The 21,811-nt window shown below is 47.0% G+C and overlaps 1 protein-coding gene across 3 annotated transcripts in view; it reads right to left on the bottom strand.

The window, feature by feature from the left end:
• Nod2 (nucleotide-binding oligomerization domain containing 2) overlaps positions 1–21,811 on the bottom strand; it is a 34,875-nt gene that overhangs the window by 6,438 nt on the left and 6,626 nt on the right. For all 3 annotated transcript variants that reach the window (XM_013027997.1, XM_013027999.1, XM_013027998.1), the window contains exons 3-9: positions 14,935–15,040; positions 11,261–13,073; positions 6,194–6,277; positions 5,873–5,956; positions 3,488–3,571; positions 1,948–2,031; positions 1,398–1,481 (exon numbers count right to left, since the gene is read on the bottom strand). In XM_013027997.1, the coding sequence (XP_012883451.1) occupies positions 1,398–1,481; positions 1,948–2,031; positions 3,488–3,571; positions 5,873–5,956; positions 6,194–6,277; positions 11,261–13,073; positions 14,935–15,040 (2,339 nt within the window). The remainder of the gene's footprint in view (positions 1–1,397; positions 1,482–1,947; positions 2,032–3,487; positions 3,572–5,872; positions 5,957–6,193; positions 6,278–11,260; positions 13,074–14,934; positions 15,041–21,811) is intronic.

Genomic DNA, 21,811 nt, shown 5'->3' with positions numbered 1-21,811 from the left:
TTTTGGTAAAAAATAGCTAAGTCTCAGCCAGTCATAGGTTGCCAACTCTTCACATCATGTCCAAATAAGGCCAATGAGGAGCTGTAACCAATCAGACTGTTTCTGAATATCAAGTCCTTTTTCTGTCTGTCAATACCACCTGCCTACATTGCTATGTGGGGCTCTCTGAACCTAACCTGGCTCTGAGTGCTGCCCGTTCATGAAACTTCTTAGCTCAAATAAACGCTGCTAATTTTAATTTGTCTGAAGTTTTTATTTTAACAGTAACCATAAGTGACACACTCATGGTGAGGTGCTTCTCTATCAAGAAATGATCCAGTCAGGATATAATCAATGACAATTCAGCACCAAAGACCCCTGCCAATAGCCAGCACCCATCTGTAGTATCTGCTTTGTAGCAGATAGTGTTTCTCTGCTTCCTAGAAATATCAAGCAGTCTGCACCTTCGCTCCCTGATATATCTAGAATCTGAAAGATGTCCCTGGAATGGAAGACTCTACAAGCAGCATCTAAAAGAGGATAAGTTTGGGATCTGCTTCAGGTCAACAGTAGAAGCACAAATCAGGGGTCATCTATCAGTGCCCCCATATTCCATTTATTTTTCAAAGTGACTTTGGTTTAAATACTCAGGGGTCTTAGGTACTCAAACGCACTTTGAAAAATCAAAATGTCCTTAATAGTAGTAGTCAGAGGACTAGTAGAAATTGTTGTCATAGCACCAGCAACTGTAGCAGTAAGCTTGCCACAGTTACAATGTAATACTTAAGAACTGACACATATGCCAAGCTATATTAAGTCCTTCACAAGCACTACCTTACCTAACTCTCACAAATGTCTTTTTATAGTTAGAAACAGTCTTATTTTACAGGTAAGAAACTTGAAATTCAAAAATTGTTTTTAGCTTGCCAAAGATCACAGCTTGTGTAAATCCAAAGCTTGTGATCTCCACCATTATATCATATGCAGGCAGTAAACAAACCAACAAAACAATAAATATAATACATTAACCCTAGGCTCTATAAGCTTCATATGACAAAGGACAAAAAAAGACAAAATCAATTACTCAGCCTTCCACCTTTCTCTTATCTACATAGCTGCTCCCATTGATGAGGTCGAAGTCAAAGACAGGTAATTAACATCACTCCAGTGATCCTATCTATTCAGGAAGCTGAAAGCTGATGATCACAGTTCTGAGTCAGTCCAGGCAGACAAATCTGTGAGTGAGACACTTATCTCCAATTAACCAGCAAAAAGCCGGAAGTGGAGGTATGGTTCAAGTGGTAGAGAGCCAGCCTTGAGCTGGAAAGACCACTGCAAGGGCAGAAGGCCCTGAGTTCTAACCCCAGTATCAGATGTTTCCTGCCTCCCCCCGGAGCAGGGGAATCTCACAAACTTACCAGAGCTCTTCTAATGCTATGTTCTTCTCCAACATGAGTGCTAAGGCTTGGGCACCCACACTGCCAATGTTGTTCCCCACCAGGCTGGACATAATCATGGAACAACAAAAAAACAAAACATGTTAGAGCAGGGGAGACCTCGAAGGTGGAGATAAACTTACCTATGATAGGCAAAATAAATGGCACACTCACCACCACCCTCCCAGTGTGCTTCATTCAGACATTACTAATAGATTTCAGTGCTTTTTAAGACCAGGAGCAGTCTTTGGAATTAATGCTTAAGGCAAAATGTGACTGATAAAGCTCAAGATCCTCAAGTTGCAGGCAAGGAATCAAGACTCTAATGAGGGAGGAGTCACTCTTAAAGTCACTCAGACATTCTCAAGTTTCCTGACTCTAAACCCAATGGTCTTTCTCACCCTACTGCATAATACACCAGGAGGCATATTGGAAATGAAGTCCAACAACCCTCAAAATACTGCCACATCCCTCCCCCCTCCCTCCTCTCCTGGTTCTTCCTGTAACAATTCAGTACAAACCTGCAACTTACCTAAGCCACGTCAGACTCCGGTGACCCGTTAAGGCTTCAGCCAGGGCTTGGGCACCTTTGTCACTCACACTGTTGCCCCAGAACCTGAAAGGGCCAGCAGAGGCCACAAAGAGTATATATGAGCACCTACTGCGTGTTCTACATGCTGTTCTCTGCAGCCCCAGTGCCAAGGACTGGACAATCCATTTTGGTTAAGTCTGATAGGGGCACAGGGGTCCCAGCAAAGTGGTCCTGTTACTGTCTTTGATGTGGGATAGCCAGACTTCACTCAGACTTTTTAGTAGCTTTAAACCACAGACTTACTAATGGGGTCCCATTTACCTCATACCCTCAAGGGCTGGAAATTCTCAATAGCAATTCACATGACTGTGACTTTTTCTTTCCTGACATATACCAGATTTTCTTCCTGGTAGCTCTAAGTTTGTAATTACCTAGGGATCACCCAGAACAAGTCTAACTCTTCTCTCACAAGATAACTCCCTATCTTTTACTGATTCTTAAAATATCCAGTTCTTCATAGTGCCCAGCTCCTCCACATTCTGGGTCCTCCTCTCTGACCCACTGTCAGTTGGAAAGATCCCTTTTGTAAAGGTGGAGCCAGCACATAGCTTCCAATCCAGCTGCTTATAAGTGAGACAGCGCATGGCTTGCTTGCTGCACTTCTTTGACTCCTCAGGCTATGTGTAAACATCGCTCTATGCTCTGTGGATGGGGCGCTGTAACTGCAGAAACAAACTGGGAACAACCTAAGCAGGCATCCCTAGGTGACATTAAATAATTAAGGGCATCCAAGTGGTGGAATACTATGCAGCTCTTCCTCACAAAATGAGGGCACAGTGGTGGCTCTTGCATATAGACTGAAGACAGTGAAAAGCTCTGCCACAAGACAGTCCTATTCCTGGTTTACACTGAGCTTTTAGGCAACCTCCCTGCCATGGAAGTGAGTTAACTACCTGGGCCTTAGGGTTTTCTCTCTACAGTCCTGGGATTCTGAAAGCCCCACTTCTTGTCAAATGAGAGTGGCTTGCACAGGACAGGGAAGGGACTGCTGGGGGTGAAATGGGTGAAAACTTAGGGTATAGACAGAGAGTTTCCCCTTTGCAGTCCTGCTGGATGTGGGTCCTTCCTTTTGACTGGTTTGGATTCTCTCATTTCCCTAGTAGTGGGCAGTAGCTCTGAAGAATCTAGAACAGCCCCTCCCATTCCAGATCCTTTCTCATCCTCTTCCTCATCCTTCCCCTCCTCATCCTTCCTTTGGCCAGGGATTCTGGCTTGAGTACAGCTGACTGCAGTCTGGTGGGGTTCTTCAGAAATGCAGAGTAGTTCTAAGCCACAGCCTGGTTCTCAGCAGCCTCAAGCACTAGAGGTCTTCAGACCCCCAGGGCAAGGCCCTCACCACCCTACCCTGCCATGTTGAACTTCCGGTTTATCAAGTGAAGACACCAGCATGGAGGCAGCCAAGATTCACTCATTCTCTGCCCACCTGATCCTCCTTCAAACTGCCTCCCTGCAGGCCCCTTTGCCCTGAGTCCCAGCCTACCCGAGGAACTGCAGAGAGGTGTTGTCCTTGAGGCCCTGGGCCAGCACCTGGGCTCCTGTAGCTGTGATGTAGTTATTGCCAAGCCTGGAAGGAGGATAAAGCAGGGTGAGAGAGCACAGCCACAGGCAGGGTATGAGTGGGACAGGGCCTTGGGTCCAGAGCCCTCTCCCACAGTGAGGCCACTGTGTACCTTTGAGCTTACAGACAGCTCCCACCACTTCAACCTCGTGGTCCACCAGTGAAGGCTAAGTGTGGACGGCTTGTTTTACAAAGCATACCAGTCTGGACAAGAGCCACAGTAGGGAGCTATAGTGGGAGCTTGGTGTCTGCAAGGAACCCAGATGACTTAAGATTTCCTCTTAACCTCTTTCCCCTTACCCTCAGCCATCCTCAGTCTACACCCCAGAATGCACTGCATGAACTTCCCAGATCCACTGTCACCACAAGGAACATTTTGCCTCTGCTGGGAGCAGGGGGGAGGAGGGAAGGAAGCAAGGGAAGGAAGGCTCTAGGGACAGCCAAATCCAGCCACCTCTGTGAGTTCAGAGAAGTGTTGTTTGTGAAAGTCAGGGCCTGGATGCTCTCCCTTAGCTTTGTCCCTCAAGGCTGGTGCTCTATCACTTGAGCTACAACTCCACTTCTAGCTTTTTTTTTGCTAGTTAATTGGAGATAAGAGTCACATGGACTTTCCTGCCAGGGCTGGCTTCAAATAGAGAACCTCAGATCTCAGCCTCCTGAGTGGCTAGGATTACAGGTGTGAGTCACCAGTGCCTGTGAAGGGCTTTAAGCCTCTCTGGTTCACACGAGAAGGCATGTGACACTGTGGGAATGCACCTGAAACACTTCCAACCACATTTCCCTGAGGTGACCACAAGCATGGCATGCTAGGTTCTGGAAATTAACATCAAGGTCTTGCAGCAAGACTTGCTTCCTGCAGACTGCCCCAGCAGCAGAGGACCTCACCCAAGACTCATGGGGGTCTGACTAGGCAAAGTGGGCTTGAGGGTGCCCCAATGGCCTTGCAACTTCTCAAGCTGCATCAAAGCCTAGAGTGCTTCCTCTCCACTCTCCTTCCTTCCCTGCTTTTCTCCTTCACTCGGGGCCTAACACCCTAGTTCCTCCAGCTCCCTTCCCTTGTTTCCCCTCACAAGCATTTCCCCCAATACATTTGTTGCACATCTAATCCTTTGTGGACTAAAACAGGGACAACAAGCTGTGAGCTTACATAATTTACCCACGATCCTTCAGTCCCTGAGCCGACTATATAAAGAACAGCCTGGACTGCACCAGCTCCTCATGCATGCTAACTCAATTCATCAAATTCATCTCCACAACAACCTATAAGATGGCTGTCATTATGATCCTCAAAGGCAGAAACACTCGGCTGGTCAAGGTCCGTCCGAGAAAGCTCATGAGGATTCAAATCACAGGCGTTTCTAGACTCCAAACCCTCACCGTGGGCAGCCTCGCTCCCAAACCCCTGGTTCCCAAGTCTGACCAGGTACTGGCCACAAACTGAGGCTTCCAATTCTGAATCCACCACCCTTATGATCCCCACAGCTCTCCCTGGTTGGACAGGCCAGGTGAGTCTCAGGGAGCAAGTGATAGTAAAAGAACAGACTCTTTTGTACATAATGGAACCTTGGCCTGGGACTCTGCAACCTTGGATGAGCCTGAGCTATGTGGCCAAATTAAACATGACAGCTCCCCAAACCCAGTCCAGCATCTGAGAAGAACAAATAGAAGTGATTCAGTTACTGCATTACAAATCTCTGTGAGAGACAGGGGGAAATGGAGGGGAGATGGGAAAGGAATTGAAAGAAGAATAGGAAGTAGAAGAAGAAGGAGGAGGAGGAGGAGAAGGAGGAGGAGGAGGAGGAGGAGGAGGAGGAAGAGATCAAAGGAAGGAAGATGAAGAGAAGTGAGGGGAAGGGAGGGAAGGGGAGAAGTGGGGAGAGGAGGTCTCAGAGGGACTAGCTGAGAGGCATTTAAGGGCATCTGGTAGGATAGACTCTAGTAAGACCAGCAGGTTCTGGAGCAGAACAGCAGACTTCTGGAATAGAAGTGCAAACCTTGTCTATTCCACGTGGTAAAAGGAGCTTGGGAGAGCATCCCAGCAATTGAATGCCACAGCTGTGGTGGTAAATGACTACTAGGCCTCCCACAGCAGGACATAGTCAGTGTTCATCAGTAACCCAGACAGCCTGACACTCATAGCCACAGGAAAGGCCTGGAAACTCCTTTTTTGCCTTAGAGCTAAAGTTCTAGCAGGCAAGAAATCTTGATGCTCATGTAGTCAGGGATCACAAGCCAAGCAAGGCAGACCTCAGTGGAGACCAGATGACACTGATTCCTCTGTGAGGATTGGGGAAACCCAGAGCTCACCTCAATGCCAAGAAGTTCTGTTTGGATGCAAGGAGCCTGGCCAGGGAACCCGCACAGCCATCAGTCAACTTGTTGTTGAACAAACTGTTAAATTTCAGAAGAGAGAGGATATGGTGACAAGGCATGTGGCCAGGGAGGACAGATACCCATGAGTGTCGATTCTCTCTTCCATTCTGTCCTCCCAGGAGCCACCCTACCCCCTCTAGCCAGGCAATACTGTAGCCCAGCTCATTACCCACTCATTTGGCCCAGCAACACAGCAAAAAAAAAAATTAGACTTGAGGACACCGGACCCAGTGTCCACAGCTCAGGCCTACTTACGCTAACTTCTGTAGCTGTTCACAGTGAAGAGCATGTTCAATGAGCTGGCAGATGCCTCGGTCTGAGATATTGTTATCTCGTAAACTAAAAACATAAACAACCAAATAAATAAATAAACAAGACAGCAGAAATTTGATTAAAAATAAAGTGCTAGCCTCTCTGCTTCTGGAAATGACCACAAGGTCAGGATACCCCCAGAAAGGAAGGAGACGGTCAGTATCTCTGGGCTAGGAAGCTGATCATGTAGAGGACAGTCCGAAGAGTGGGGGACCTAGAACTTTGAAGAACACTGGATCACATTTCAGGCCCTGTTCCCATCTGTGCTAAAGGCAATGATCATCACAACAGTCTCACAAAGGATCCAAAGATATGGCCCATGGGGGAGATGCATCTGGAACCAGGTAGGCCACCACTGGGATACCTGCCATCACCATTTTCTAGCAAGTAGTAGATGGTAGACCAGTTAGATGAGAGTGACCAAAACTTTGGGAGCATACATGTAGTTGTGGTTAGCTGGGCCCTACTGGCTTTCACTGCTGCAGGCTACATCCTGCAGAGCAACCCCTTCCAACAAGCTTCCAGGGGGCACCATTTCCAAATCTCACCTGGTCAACTAAAAGTTTTTCATATATAGATATAGATAGATAGATAGATAGATAGATAGATATTTGCCAGGCTCCATCCCAATACTGGTGATTCCATACCTGTAGACCTAATCCAGACTCAGGAATCTGTTTAACTGCATGCACATGACTCTTTATCTTCAGGCGCTTGGGAGGCTATAAGTGGTCAGCCATCAGCTGACCATTGGCAGGCCATTTACTATGTGCTGGTCCCTCTATCCACAAGAAGGAATGATGGCATTGCCACCTGCACTGGGCTGTGCATATGTGCTCCCAGAGCATCTAGCACATGGTCAGAGTATTCATGGACACTCACAGGCATAGTGCATTTTATATTCCTGACCTAGGCACTTCCCTAGATACTTCTCAACAGTAATATTATGTAATCCTCACCATAGCCCATGTAGGAGGTGCTTCTATAATGTGAAGAAACTGAGACTGAAACAGGTAAAGTAACTTGGCTGAAGTGCCTCAGCACCAACAGGGTTGAGCCCAGGTAGTATGGCTGCGAATCTCAGCCTTAACCAGAGCACCATGCAGTCACCGTATCACCTTTCGGGGGCCCTCATGATCCATGGTTTGCAGATTGCAGGTTGTATGACTTGTTCATGGGTCATAAAACCAATTTTGAAAGTCCTGAGCAGTATTTTAAAAACTGAAATAGAAGACAGAAGAAGAGAGTAGAGCATATCCAAGTTAATTAGGGAAATCATTCACTAAGCTTTGTTTCAATCCCACACACCATGTGTCTGGTCCTCTGACTTGCTGTCTCTTGCTCTCTCTCACTGTAAGTGACAGTGGAAACTTTGAAACCTATCACCCTAAAGGCAGAGAGCCAGGTCTAAAGAAACCTGCATAGGGGCACTTTGCATTTGTAGTTTTATAGAGGTTGAGGATTTTGGTTGGCATGGAAACGTGGAGTGGGAGCAATGTAGCCTGGCACTGTGGGGGAGGAGCCCACCCTCCTCCCTCCTCCCTCTTTCAATCTTTATGTGTATGTGTTTGTGTGTGTACATGTGTTTGTGCATGTGTCTGTGTGCTGCCTGTTTCATTTATATCACACACACACACACACACACACACACACACACACAAAATGCCCACAGCAACCTCATGGTTGTGCACAAAATAAAGAGCAGGAGAACTCAGTCAAGGACAAACTGTTGTGTCAGTCAGCTTTTGTAACAAAATACCTAAGACAATTAATTTGTAAAAAGAAAGGTTCATTTTGGAGATTCCAGTCCATGGTCCATAGATCCAATTGCTTTGGGACGTATGGTAAGGCACATATCACAGTGGAAGTGTCTGAAGAAACAGCCTGCATCCTAAGGCCAAGATGAGAAGGAAGAGGCCTCCTTTCAAGGGCATGCTTCCAATAACCTAAAGACTTACCACAGGTCCTACTCCTAATGATGCCACCCTGGCGATCAAGTCTTTATCTCATGGACCTTCATGGGATGCTATACAAATCATAGAAATGTGAATGGAAAAACCAAGCCGATTCCTTTGGAATACTTGTTCTCACAGTGAGAACTAGAATCAACACCTAAACTAGAATCAACAGCAACACTGTCAGCCTGGCCCACTAAATCTACTGAACAGGAATTCCTGAGAGAAGTCCCCAGAATGGTTGTATATTGCAGTCAAAGTTCCAGGCTAGAAACAGGCTGACTTCCCCTCTCTCTCTGAATAGAAGAGAAAGCCAGCTTCCTGCAGCTCTTTTGCATACCATGGAATGACAAGAACATTCATAATTGAGGAGAGGGGATCCAGGCAAGAATGCAGGGGTGGCTGACCTCTTGGGACTCAAGGATTCCTTTGAGAACTGGTCTGATCTTAGCTACACAGAAAGCTGAGATCTGAGGATTGCTGTTCAAAGTTAGCTGGGGCAGGAAAGTCCACTGGCACAAAAGCACTTTATTTCCAATTAACCAGTTTTGTTTTTTTTTTAAAAAAAAAAGCTGGACCGGACATGTAGCTTCAGTAGTAATGTGCCAGCCTCAAACAAGAAAACCTAGTGAGAACATAAAGCCCCAAGTTCAAGGCCCCATACTGGCATGTACACGTGTGTGCACACCACACCCTCACCCCTACCCCCGACACCCACAGACTAAGGGCCCAATGCAAAGAAAATACACATTCAATTTCCATCCAAATAGCTTCTACACAGACCCAAGCAAAGTAAAAACTTACTTCCCAAGAGAATGAACCAGTAAGCTGACCTCCATTTTCCATTTGCCTGTCCAGATCTATACTTCCCCCCCTCCCCACACTCTCTCCACACTCCCCCTCTCTCCATGCTTGCTCTCTCTCCTGGACTTTGATCCTAAGAAGCTGCTGCCTGTTTCCCTTCCAAAACAATAGCAAGCAGCCTGCTCCCTCCCCACCTAGTTCAGTGAACTTCAGGATCTGTCAGGTGCCCAGAGCCTGAAGGGAGAGAGAACCAGGCTTTCTTCCTCTAGATGCCACGATCTCAGGCCCAAGGTAGTGCTCTCCAGGCTTCCACTCAGCTAGTCGGTGCTCCCCATCCCCCTACTCCTCAGGCTACTTCTACCTGGCAGGAATGCCAGGGCCCAGGGCCCTTCCTCTGTGTCCTTCCTAACTCGTGGCCTCATCTCTGTAGGCGGTCAGTCCCTTTCATGGACTCTCCCCAGTTTAAGTGTCATCTATTTCCTTTAAGACCCCAGTGAAGACATTCACATTTCTATTATATACTAACCGCATATAGGAACTATGCATATTTAACACCATATTATGTCATCAACTTATGACATCAATGTTAGTGTTACCAAGGCCACTGCACCATTTCAGGTAGATCTCCATGTGCCTGTTTCATGCTGCTTGGTCACAGAGAAGATCTACCATTTAATACATTCAAGCCTTTCCTTTGCTCAAGGCCAATCAAGGTTATCTGGAAAGCCTCAAGAGGCTGTGAATAGGGGTGTGTGTGTGTGTGTGTGTGTGCGTGTGCGTGCACGCGCGCGCGCACATGCACCTGACAGTCCTAGGGCTTGAACTCAGGCTAGTGCTTTAACCATTTGAGCCAGAGCTCCATTTCCAGCTTTTTGGTGGTTACGTGGAGATTAGAGTGTCACAGGCATTCTTGCCTGGGCTGACTTTGAATCATGATTCTCAAATCTCAGCTTCCTGAGTAGCAAGGATTATAGGCGTGAGCCCCCAGCATCTGGCAGCTATGAATAGATTTTTAACTGTCATCTATAACTTCCCCTTTCTAACAGGTCTAGATAGGCAGCAGGACATCCCCTCCCAAAGTGTGGAAAGGAAGTTGGGGGGCTGATGCTGGTCAACAAACATCCTCTGTCCTCACTTGCTTCAAGGTGTGGGAAAATGCCCACATGTTCAAAGACCCAGGTAATTCAAAGAGCAAACCCGCACATTTCCATCCTAGGGGCAGAAAGCATGGGTAATGGTAAAAGGGAGAGATTCCCCAAATACTTTCTATCTCTTAAGTTCTAGGGGAGGAGGGAGTTGGTCATGAGGCTTGAACTCAGGAGCTGTGTGCTGTCCCTAAACATGTTTGCTCAAAACTAGCACTCTACCACTTGAGCCACAGCTTCAGCTTCAGTTCTTGAGTGGTCAACTGGAGATATAAGTCTCATGGGGACTTTTCTGCCTGGGCTGACTTTGATCCATGATCCTTAGATCTCAGCCTCCTGAGTAGCTGGGATTACAGGCATGAGCAATTGGCACCAGCTCTGGTTGGGATTTTAAAGACTGATGGGGCATAAGTCATCTCTGATGACTCTCAAGATCTCTGAGACCTCAAGATTTTTCTAGAGCTGTTGAAGTGCATCCATAGACAGGTTCCCTGCCAGGACCAGGCCTTTAGAATCAGAAAGAGAGTTTTTAAACCCACACTTGAGCCAGGCACTGGTGGCTCACGCCTGTAATCGTAGCTACTCAGGAGGCTGAGATATGAGTTTCAGAGTTTAAAGCCAGCCTGGGCAGAAAAGTCCATGAGACTCTTATCTCCAATCAATTGCTCAGAAAAAGCTGAAAGTGGCTCAACTGGTAGAGTGCTAGCCTTGCTCAAAAGAAGCTTTGGAAAGGTGTCCAGGACCTGGGTTCAATCCCCAGGACTTGCAAAAACTAAAAGTAAATTTAAAAATAAACGACCCACATTTGCCATTTCCTGTGTGACTCAGGACAAGTTATTTCATTTCTCTGAGCCTCAACTCAAGGATGATAGGACTAATAACATCTCTGCTGACAGCCCAGAGATATGTTCATTCTGGAAAGTATAGTACAGAGTCTAGCACACAGGACATTCAAAGAACGCTACACTGGCTATCACTATCTTATATGGAAACTAAGAATAGGAGGGCAGTGGTTGGCAGAGCTGGAGTTTCCAGACTTCTGATCTCAACTGGCTTTGATCGTGGCCTTTCCCATAAGCCTGGGCAACAATACCCAGAACACTCACTAGAGAGCTTTGCAGACACTGAGACAGGGCAGCAGCTGTTCCACACCAATGTCTCCCACAGCATTATGGTCCAGCTGCAGGGCTATGGGCCGCCGGAGGTGCCGTAGCACAAAGGCCAGGGCAGCGCACTCAGCTGGACCCACACTGCAAAATGTCAACTTGAGATGCCCGATGTCCAGCCCACGCACAGCCTCCCGTGCCAGCCGCTCCTCCTGCATCTCATATAGGCTCCTGATGAGCCAGACAAACCCAGGCATGGCATGCATGCTCTTGGCCTCACCAGGCACTGCTGGCGGGATGGAATGGAAATGCTTGCGGAGGCTTCGAGCCAGACACTGGCGGGCACAGGCATGGCACCGGAGCAGGGCCTTCTCAGATGCCTGACACTGGGCCAATAGGGCCCGGTGCTCCTGGGACAACAGGCCTGCAAGGAAGGCTGCTGTGATGTGCAGGTTGTGAGGCTCGGCCTTCTTCAGCAGAGCCAACTCGCCGTCTTCCTTGTTCCTGGAGCTCTGGACACACAGCCTGAGCCGCACCCTAGCCGGTGGTAAGCTGCCTGTCTGGTGGCAACTGAAGAGATGTTTAAATGAAGCTGCTGGTGTGTCAGCACTAAGCACCAAGTAGAAGGCTGCAAAGAAACACTGGAAAGTAATGTGCAGGAATTCCAGGGGTGCTGCACTCCCTGGCACACTTTGGGCACGCACCAGGAAGCCAAGGGAAATGTCTTCAGAATCTACCTGTGCTGCCTGGAGCTGCTGGGCTGAGAACACATAGCGGCACGTGGCTAGACCCCAGAGAGCCAGGCGGCCCAGGTGCGTCATGGTGGGGAGCCGGCCCTGGAGGAGGCCTGGGCCCAGGCCATGGGAGGCGGAGTCTGGCAGGGAGGCATGCAGCAGGAAATGTTGCAGGATCAAAAGGTACATGTCGGTGGTGGTCCTCGGGGACCCCCCTTTATGCAACAGCAGTTCCTGGTGGCACTTGGACACCATCCAGGAGAAGACAGGGAGGTGGCACAGGCCATGCAGGGCTGAGGTAGACTGTAGCAGCTGGATGAGGTGGTCTGCCACGCCAGGCTCACGGTGATGTTTCCTTAGGTACAGCCTGATGGCTTCTTCTGAGAAGCCCCTAATTTGGTACTCGGTGCGCACAAACTTCCTGAGCAGGGCTGACACTGCATCTGGACGGCTGGTTAGGACCTTGCGGGCATTCTTCAGCAGATTGCCCTGCAGAAGGTTGAAAAGCAGAATCTGAACTGATGCGGGATCATGTGGAGAGCAGTGACGCTCTTGGTCTGTGAATCTGAACTTGAACTCATCAAAACCATCAAAGGTCAACAGGACACGGTGAGGTTGGTCAAGCAGAAACTGGAAGATATCCTGTTGGCCAGCATCAGGCCAACAGCAGTGTTCAAAGAGTAGTGTTCTTAAGGATAGTGGCTTGGCCACGCACTGCAGCTGCCGGCAGCTGAATGGGAAGACAAAGAGAAATTCCTGGAAGTCTTGCCCTGTAGCCCAGAGCAGATGCAGCCGCTGCAGGAGAGTGCTCTTGCCACTGCCTGCCTCACCCACCACAAGCACCGTGTCTGCATCTTTATTAAGGTAGCTATGGGTGCTGAAGAGCTCCTCCAGGCCTAAGGTGGCAGGGCTCTTCTGTGATGGTCCAGTCATGCCCACCTCTGTTCTGATCTCCAGGATATTCTCTGTGTACACATCCTCCAGGCAAAGATTCTCTGCCCCATCATAAGTACTGAGAAAGCGAGACTGAGCAGACACGGTAGTCCTCAGCTTGGATATGTATTTCTGACACTCAGCAGCTGCAAGACAGAAGAGCTGAATGAATGGAGACAAAGGACAAGATGGAACCTGGTCAATCGGGGTGGGCTACCTGAGGGAATGGCATGCTACTGCTGGGCAGAGAGGAGCCTGTGGCCATCTGGCCCTGGCCCTGATATAGCTGTTGGCTTTGAGAACACACACAGAATCTTCCGAAGCCTTGATTTCCTTCCCATTGCTTGAGGAAAAGAAGTAGTCAAAGCCATGTGCCAGTGACTCATGCCTATAATTCTAGCTACTCAGGAGGCTGAGATCTGAGGACTGCAGTTCAAAGCCAGCCCGGACAGGAAAGTCAGTAAGATTCTATCTCCAATTAACCAGCCTTGAGTGAAAAAGCTAAGGGACAGTCCAGGCCATGAGTTAGAGCCCCAGTACTAGTGTATGGAAACCAGTTCATGCATGTTTCAGTTCTCCTTCCAAGAAAACAGGGAAGTGTTGGCCCAGAGTCCCAGACTGGGACTTCAGCATGGTGGTTGAGTCCATTTGTTTTCAACTCGGAGGCCACCAGGGACTTCCCACACAGAGAGCTCTCCACTCCCTGTAGCACTGGCAGAGCCATGCAAAACAGGTATTCTGCAGCCATGTGTTTTCTTTCTTTTATGGGACAGAGTCCTGTTATGTTGTCAAATTGACCTCCTTAGCCAAGCAATCCCCAAGCAGCTAGGGCTCCAGGCATGTGTCACCACAGCCAGGGTGGGGCACCTCTCTTGCTCCCAGAGCTGGTGATATTGCTCCCCCTCCCCCTGCTGGATATCCATCATCCGAAGACACGGATTTTCCTTTTCAAACCCTGACTTCTAGTACAAGTCTACAGCCATTACCAATAGTAATATCCTTAAAAAAAATTCATTTTAAAGAAAAACGTATGTTGTCACCGTTAGAAGTATATTTTGGCTTGGCCCATGGCATTGTGTTACAATGCCTCTGTCGATATCTATGCTTAATGATATCATCAGCAAATGTTCACCAAGGTCTGTGTCGGGCACTGTGCAGCAATACCTATATCCTGTTCTTGGATAAGATGGCCCACATTGAGCGCCACTCCCCAGGGCTCCAGCCATCCAGGCTTGCTTGATGCCCAGAGGGCAGGACCCAGGGTAAGTCCATCAACACATCAGGCCCATAGTTAAGGGGCTCCAGCACCTATGAACGTCCCCTTCAGTGGTGTGGGAACAAGACTCAAAAAAGTGCATCTAGTTTTATCAAGTGCCAATTTCTTCTTCCAAGAGACAAACAGTATAGGTGGGGGATGTCAGACCTATCTTCCCATACTTCATCATTCAAACTGTCTGCCCAGTTTCCATGTCCATAAGGTGGAAACAACCCCTACTTCTCAGGGCAGAGAATGTGGTAAAGCACCCAGCAGGATAGAATGCCTGGTGTGCCCCAGTTCTGCTAACCAAGCCTCATCAGCTCTTCAGATGGGCTGTGACCAGGGACACACAGTCCACTTGGTTCTTGAGTTTCTGATCATGAGTTGCTTAACTTCAGAGATCAAGAGATTCCAACCCTGACTCCTCAGTATATCTGTATCTTTAAGATACAGTTGATGAGAACCTAATAGTAAGGAGCACAGGCGGTGAATGTTCTTCCTGTGGAGGATTCAGGGATCAGCAGCCATGCAGGTAGGGAGAGCTGACATGAATGCTTCCGTCCTCATGGTCCACACAGCAGCCTAATGAGCCAGGTGGCTGTGTTAACCTTATAAGGAGGACATGGAGTCTCAGGGAGGTTTATGCAGTCATCTATGGAACTCTGTGCTGGTGTGTGCTTTGCTCTTTAACTACAAATCTGTGTGGACTTCCTTTCCTTCTGTATTAACAGAGAGGAACACCTACATACCCTCAAAAGGCAGGGACCGTGGGATTGGCAACTCCTGAACATGTTCCAGAAGGAAAGCAGCCAATCCATTTGCCTTCACTGCAGCAAGATCTAGTAGCCTTCTTGCCTATGGGAAAAGCAAAGGCCACAGTTAATTCAGAAAGGCTGGTGGAGTGGTATGGGAGCGCTCCCCACAAGTACAGGCAGAGCCTCCCTAAACCTAAAAAGCCAAAATCCAAAAGGCTCCAAAATCCAAAACCATGAGTCCAAAAGCATAAAATTCAAAGCCGTGAAACTTAAGTTTCACATACAGAATTATTTGAAATCTTGCATAAAATTACCTTCAGTCTGTTTGCATAAGGTGTATAGGAAACATAAATTAATTTTGTTTAAACTTGTAATAAGATGTTCATTAGGGGCTGGGAAGGTTGCTCAGTGGTAGAGCGCTTGCCTTGCGTGCATGAGGCCCTGGGTTCGATTCCTCAGCACCACATAAGCAAAAAGAAAAAAGCGCTGTGGCTCAAGTGGTAGAGCACTAGCCTTGAGCTGAAGAGCTGAGGGAGAGCACCCAGGCCCAGAGTTCAGGTCCCATGACTGGACCCCCCCCCAAAAAAAAGCTGTTCATTACACATATGCACATATTCTAAACTTTGAAGGAAAAAAATCTGAAACACTTATGGTCCAAGGATTTAGTATAAAGGACATTTAATCTGTACTGCAATACCTTAACATCTCTCTCCATCACAATAAAAAGCCAGAAAACCAAGCAACCAAACACCTGAGTTTAAAGCAGCTGATAGTATTGGATAATGAAATGAGCACACTTCTAACCTGATTCTCTCTCAAAACCCACCAAAGAGTGAGTAAAAAGTAAGATGAAGGCTGGATGCTAGTGACTTATAATCCTAGCTGTTTAGAGGCTGAGAGCTAATGAAGGTTCAATGCCAGACCTGGAAGGCAAGTCTACAAGACTCTTATCTCCAATTAACTACCAAAAAGATAGACATGGAACTGTGGCTCAAGTGGTCAATTGCCAGCCTTGAGCAAAAAGGCTAAAAGACAGTATCCAGGCCCTGAGTTCAAACCCCAGTATACACACACACACACACACACCAGAGAGAGAGAGAGAGAGAGAGAGAGAGAGAGAGAGGAGAGGAGAGGAGGAAGGGAGGGAGAGAAAGAGAGAGAGGGAGTAAGAGGGAGAGAGAGAGAGAACAAAATGAGAGAAATAATGAGCATATAAACCTGCAACCTGCAAGGACAGTAGAAATGATTCTGGAAGCTGAAAATCACATGGGAAAGAAGCAGATGTCCCAAGACTCAGGGGCCTGAATACTTGAACAAGGTCTCTGCTCTGCTCACACCACATCTTCATCTCAAAACTGAACTGCTCCCCTCACTCCAGGACTCAAACACTTGTTTCAGAAGTCTCCCCCTCCCCCACCCCCACCCCCAGTCTGCTGACACTATAGCCTTCCTCATCCCAGCTAATGCCACTCCATCTTTTCAGCAGCTCAGCCCAGAGTTCTTGAGTCATCCTTGAAGCAATACAGAGCAAGTCCCACTGGCTTCACATACCAAGTACAACCAGAACTGCTCTGTCCAATCTGAAACAGACTGCAAACTATGAGCCGGTGGCTCACACTTGCAATCCTAGCTTCTCAAGAGGTTGAGATGTGAAGATCACAGTTTGAGCAGACCAACCTGTGAGGCTCTTCCCTCCAATCAACCAGCAAAAATCTGAAAGTAGAGCTGTGATTCAAATGATAAGAGCACCAGCCTTGAGCAAAAAAAAGCCAAGCCATACTATAGAACCCTAAGTTCAAGCCCCAGTACTGCACATACATACACACAAGTGTGCTCACGCGCACACACGCGCACACGCACGCGCGCGCGCACACACACACACACACACACACACACACGATGGACTTAATCCTATATTCTATTTAACTAAAGATATTGTCAATTCAATATGGAATCAATATAAAGTGAGCAAGATACGTTACATTCATTCTTGGGAGTTAAGAAACAGCTGGTGTATGTGATGTTCTCTCCAGGGCTCTACAGCCACACATGGTATGGCCAGTGTACACATGTACTTGATGTAGTGACAGGGCTCTGCCACGGCTAACCACCTGCTCTGCTGCTCCGTTGCCTCCAGCCATCATCACAGCACCAGGAAAACTGCTGCCTCCCCATCTCCCTGCGGGGTCCCTGCCCCCATGGTCTATTCGCAGCACCACAGCCCAAACGTAATCCTTCACAAATAGGTCAGACCACCCTGTTATAAATGCCCCAGTGTGTCCTCAATTCTTCAGAGTCAAAGGTCAAACCCAGTAGTAAACTTTAAGGCCCCAAACTGACAAAATCCCCATTACATTTATGACATCAACTCCTCTTCCTCTTCCCCTCACTCCCTCTACTCAGCATAGCTTTCTGTTCCTACATAGACTGAGCATGTTCTTCCCTACTTCTGCGCCTTTGTGCAGCTGCCCTGCCCTGCCCGCCCCCTCACAAGCCCACAGCTCTTCTCCTTCAGGTCTTTTCATAAATCTATCTTCTGGATGAAATAATTCTCATGATTCTATTCAAAATTGGGTCACTGCACTGGGTACCAGTAGCTCATGCCTATAATCCTAGCCACTCAGGAAGCCAATATCCAGAGGGCTGCCATTGGAAGACAGCCCAGGCAGAAGTCTACAAGACTACATCCACAAAACAAAACAAAACAAAACAAAACCAGCAAAAAGCCAGTTTGTAGTCAGCAAAAAGCCAGTTTGTAGTCATGGCTCAAGTAGTAGAGAAGCAGCTGAGCAAAGAATGACACCAAAATTCAGAAAGAAAATAGTGCCCAACTCAAAATTTTCCACAAGTTTTAAACATGCTCTGAAATTTCAACTGAAATTTCAACTGTGGTCAGGGCACTGGTGGTACACACCTGTAATCTTAGCAACTCAGGAGGCTGAATAGGATCTCAGAATCCTACTGAGGCTGATCTGAGAATCGTGGTTCAAAGCCAGCCCAGGCAGAAAAATTCATGAGATTCATATCTTCAATTAATGAGCAAACAGCTAGAAGTGGAGCACCAGCCTTGAGTGAAAATGCTAAGGAGATGGCATCTAGGCCCTGAGCTTATGGAACCAAGAAGGAAAGAAGGAAGGAAAAGGAAGGAAGAAGGAAAGAAGGAAGGAAGGAAGGAAGAGGGGGAGGGAAGTGTGGAGGGGGAGGGAGAGAGGGTGAAAGAAAGAAAAAGAAAGAAAGAAGGAAAGAAAGAAGAGAGAGGGAGGAAGGGTAGGAAGGAGGGAGAGTATGGAAGGGAGGGAGGAAGACAGAGAGAAGGAGCAAAAGAAGGAAATTTCAATTCTCATACTCAGTGTAAAAACTAAGTAGTGGAAATATGATCAGAAGAAATGGAGTGAGCCAGGACAGAGGAAGACTACAAAGGCAAATATCTGGATGGTGGCTGATGCTACAAGTAGAGAGCCAGGATGGGGAAGAGTCTGGACTGAGAAAAATGAGACAAGTTAGTGCCAAAATGCCCAGGTAAGCCTAGCCCTAATCCTTATTCATATTTGACTTTGTTTCACCTTGTACTAACACCATTCATTTGTCCCATGCACTTCACCACACAAAGCTTACCCTTCATCTGTCCCTGGGAGCTAGGATAGCTTTGAGTTGTCTTCCTGCAGAGCATACAGAGCAGCCCACTTCCTTTGACAGCATTCCCTCTGGACATCCAGCATCTGGCTTGCACCAGCACTGCCAGGTCCTCTAAATTTCCCCAAATTTATCTACATCGTTGGCCACATCCCCAAGGCCCTGTTGAACTTCCCTGACCGGTGAGCCAAGGAAGGATATTTCTCTTTTCTTACACAAGTACATTTGGCTTGCTGCCCTTTTTATTTTTTTCAAAAGAAAGCAATGCTTTGTTTGGGAACTGATCGTAAAAGCTATGAAAACCAAAGAAGATGAGCCCAAGACAGGTCAATGTGGCAACATGAAGAGGCATGAGCATTCGATTTCTGCACCTAAGCAATGGGAACTGCACAAATGAAATGAATCCTCTATAGCCCTAAGACATTTCCTAGCTTTAAAATGTTCAATCTAAAGCCATGCACTGGTGGCTCATGCCTGTCAGCTACTCAGAAGGCTGAGATCTGAGGACAGCAATACAAATCCAACTATGGACGGCAAATCCAAGAGATTCTTACCTCTAATTAACCAGCAAAAAGCTAGAATTGGAGGAGTGGCTCAAGTGGTAGAATGTTAACCTTGAGCAAAACAGCTTAGGGACAGTGCCCAGGCCCTGAGTTCAAGCCCCAGTACACACACACACACACACACACACACACACACACACATTTTTAAGTTAAGCTTGGCAGCAGTAGCTCAAACCAATAATCCTAGCTACACAGGAGGCTGATATCTAAGGAGAGAGAGATTGGAAACCAGTCCAGGCAGGTAAGTCCCTGAGACTCTGACCTCTAATTAACCACCAAAAAGCCAGAAGTGGAGTTGTAGCTCAAACTTTGAGTGAAAAAGCTCAGGGACAGCAACTAGAAAACACACACACACACACACACACACACACACACACACGCAGCTACTGTAACAGGCAAAGGCATCTCAGGGCATAGTCTGACACCTCAGCTCTAGCAGCAGCGGTAACAGCTGTCTGAGCTTCACAGACAGCTGGTATCACAGCTGGTGTTACCAGCCTACGTTCCCTAACAGCTGTTAACAGAGCAAGCTCTTGCATTTGACAACAGAGGGAAGTTCACATGCTTTGGAGAAAAGCAGGCCTGCATTCAAATCTTTGCTCGCCTCTTTCCAGAGGGGTGAAAAGGGCATGCTAATCACTGTTCACAAACAGTGTGGCCATACTACATTGTTGGAAGGATGTAGTGTGGCTTCAATGAAACAATACAGGGAAGGGTTGAGTACAGTGCCTGGCACCCAGAGGTACTCCTGCAGTGGACAGTAGCTATAGCTTTCTATGGGTTTGGGTCTTTAACCTGTATTTGCTTCAGTCCCCAGCCTGCAATCAGTGACAGTCACCTCTATCTAGGAAATTGAAAGGGTGACTGGGGGGACAATGCCACAAATGTCCCTTACACTGTATCAGAAAGGCAGCCACTGAGAGAAGACCAGTAAATCAGAGATAACAGAATTCCAGAGCCTGAAGGAAGCTGAGTAAAAGTTTTACAACCAAAGCTTAAATCTCAGACATTTCCGTCCCTTTGTCACCTTCCAAACCTGAGTCCACTGTTCCTTCCACTCACCCAGTTCAGCCCCGGCCTTTAAAGTTGGCTTTTGCTGAGTTCTTTCTTAGCTCATTAAAATTCAGCTTCTCTTTCCTAATCTAAGCACTTTAGGCTATAAATTTTCCTCTATGTTCTGCTTTAACTTCATCCTATAGATTTTGATCAAGTAATATTTTCCATTTTGATTTGATTCTAAATATTTTCTGATACCCATTCTGATTTTTTTCTTTCACCCATGAATTGTCCCATTTTCTTTTTCTCACCAATCCAGAAAGATCTTGTATTCATGCCATATCCTCGGGGCCCTAAGGATCTCAGCCACCTTCTCCAAATACTTCAGACAATCCAGTCAGAACATACTGAGAGCACTCAGCCAAAGCTAAGACAAGACACAACACTGTAAGCTCTTGAAGGGGCTGATTCTATCCTTACCACAGATCACAAAAATTCAAGAGACTCCAGACTGGAGGTATGGCTCAACTGCTAGAAGTCTAGTCATAAGCAAGAAAGCCAAGTGAGAGGCTAAGACCTTGAGTTCAAGCACCGGTACTAGCACACATACAAACATACACAGAGACACACCAAGGTAAGTACAATAAGTAATATGTTTTTTGCATCTCCTTGGAGTGAACCAGATCCAAGGAATTTGTGCTGGGAATATAATTGTGGATTTCATATGCACTACTTGGAAAGAACAAGACAGAGGTGTTTAGTTTATGAATCTCAATTTAGGTTTACCTAGACTTGAACCTCTCTCTCTCTCTCTCTCTCTCTCTCTCTCTCTTTCTCTCTCTCGCTCACACACACACACACTCACACATATACATGAATTATACCCATATGTATATATTTTAAGACACAAAAAGAAAAACTAGACCATTCCCCAACTCAGCCCACCTACTATTCCACTATCACCAGAATTCACTTGATAAACCCTCATTTATTACATCAACAAGTATTTATTGAGTACCTACCATAGGTAGAGCACTTTAAACACCCCTTGGGGGCATGACTGAATGAATGAGCAAATGAATGAGGAGTGAAAGAGTCGAGGTGGTGGGGGAAACACCAGCCCCACCCTTCCCTGCTCTCGTCCTGATGCTGTCCCTGCTTCTGCATTTCCTAGTCTACAGAGTGGAACGTTAGTGACTGTTTCCATCTGACTAAGATGCACTGTGTAAAGGAAAATAAAATGGAGTTTCAAAAATACCCAACAGACTCTTTTCTGTCCCTGTAGTCTCTGTAGAATCACTGCATTATCAAGGGTGGGCTTATTCCAACTCTGAATGACTCATCTAATAAAATTTTATATCGGAACCCCTAGGTATTCATTTCAACTACATTAGAATTCAGTGTGCTATATCTTTCAGTACAGATTTAATATAATGAAATGCTATCTATACTCTGTTGAGCTGTTTATTTAAAACAAAGCAATAAGCCAGGTGCCTGTGTGGCTCACGCCTATAATCCTAACTACTCAAGAGGCTTAAAATCTGGAGGGTTGTGGTTCAAAGCCAGCCCAGGCAGACAAATAAGAGAGAATCTTTTCTCCAATTAACCAGCAAAAAGCCAGAAGCAGAGGTATGGCTCAAGTGGCACAGCACCATTCTTAAACAAACAAGGGGAGTGAG

The sequence above is a fragment of the Dipodomys ordii genome, unplaced genomic scaffold (genome assembly GCF_000151885.1).
Source record: "Dipodomys ordii isolate 6190 unplaced genomic scaffold, Dord_2.0 Scaffold106, whole genome shotgun sequence".
NCBI classification, from domain to species: Eukaryota; Metazoa; Chordata; class Mammalia; order Rodentia; family Heteromyidae; genus Dipodomys; species Dipodomys ordii.
This window is presented reverse-complemented; position numbering and strand designations above follow the sequence as displayed.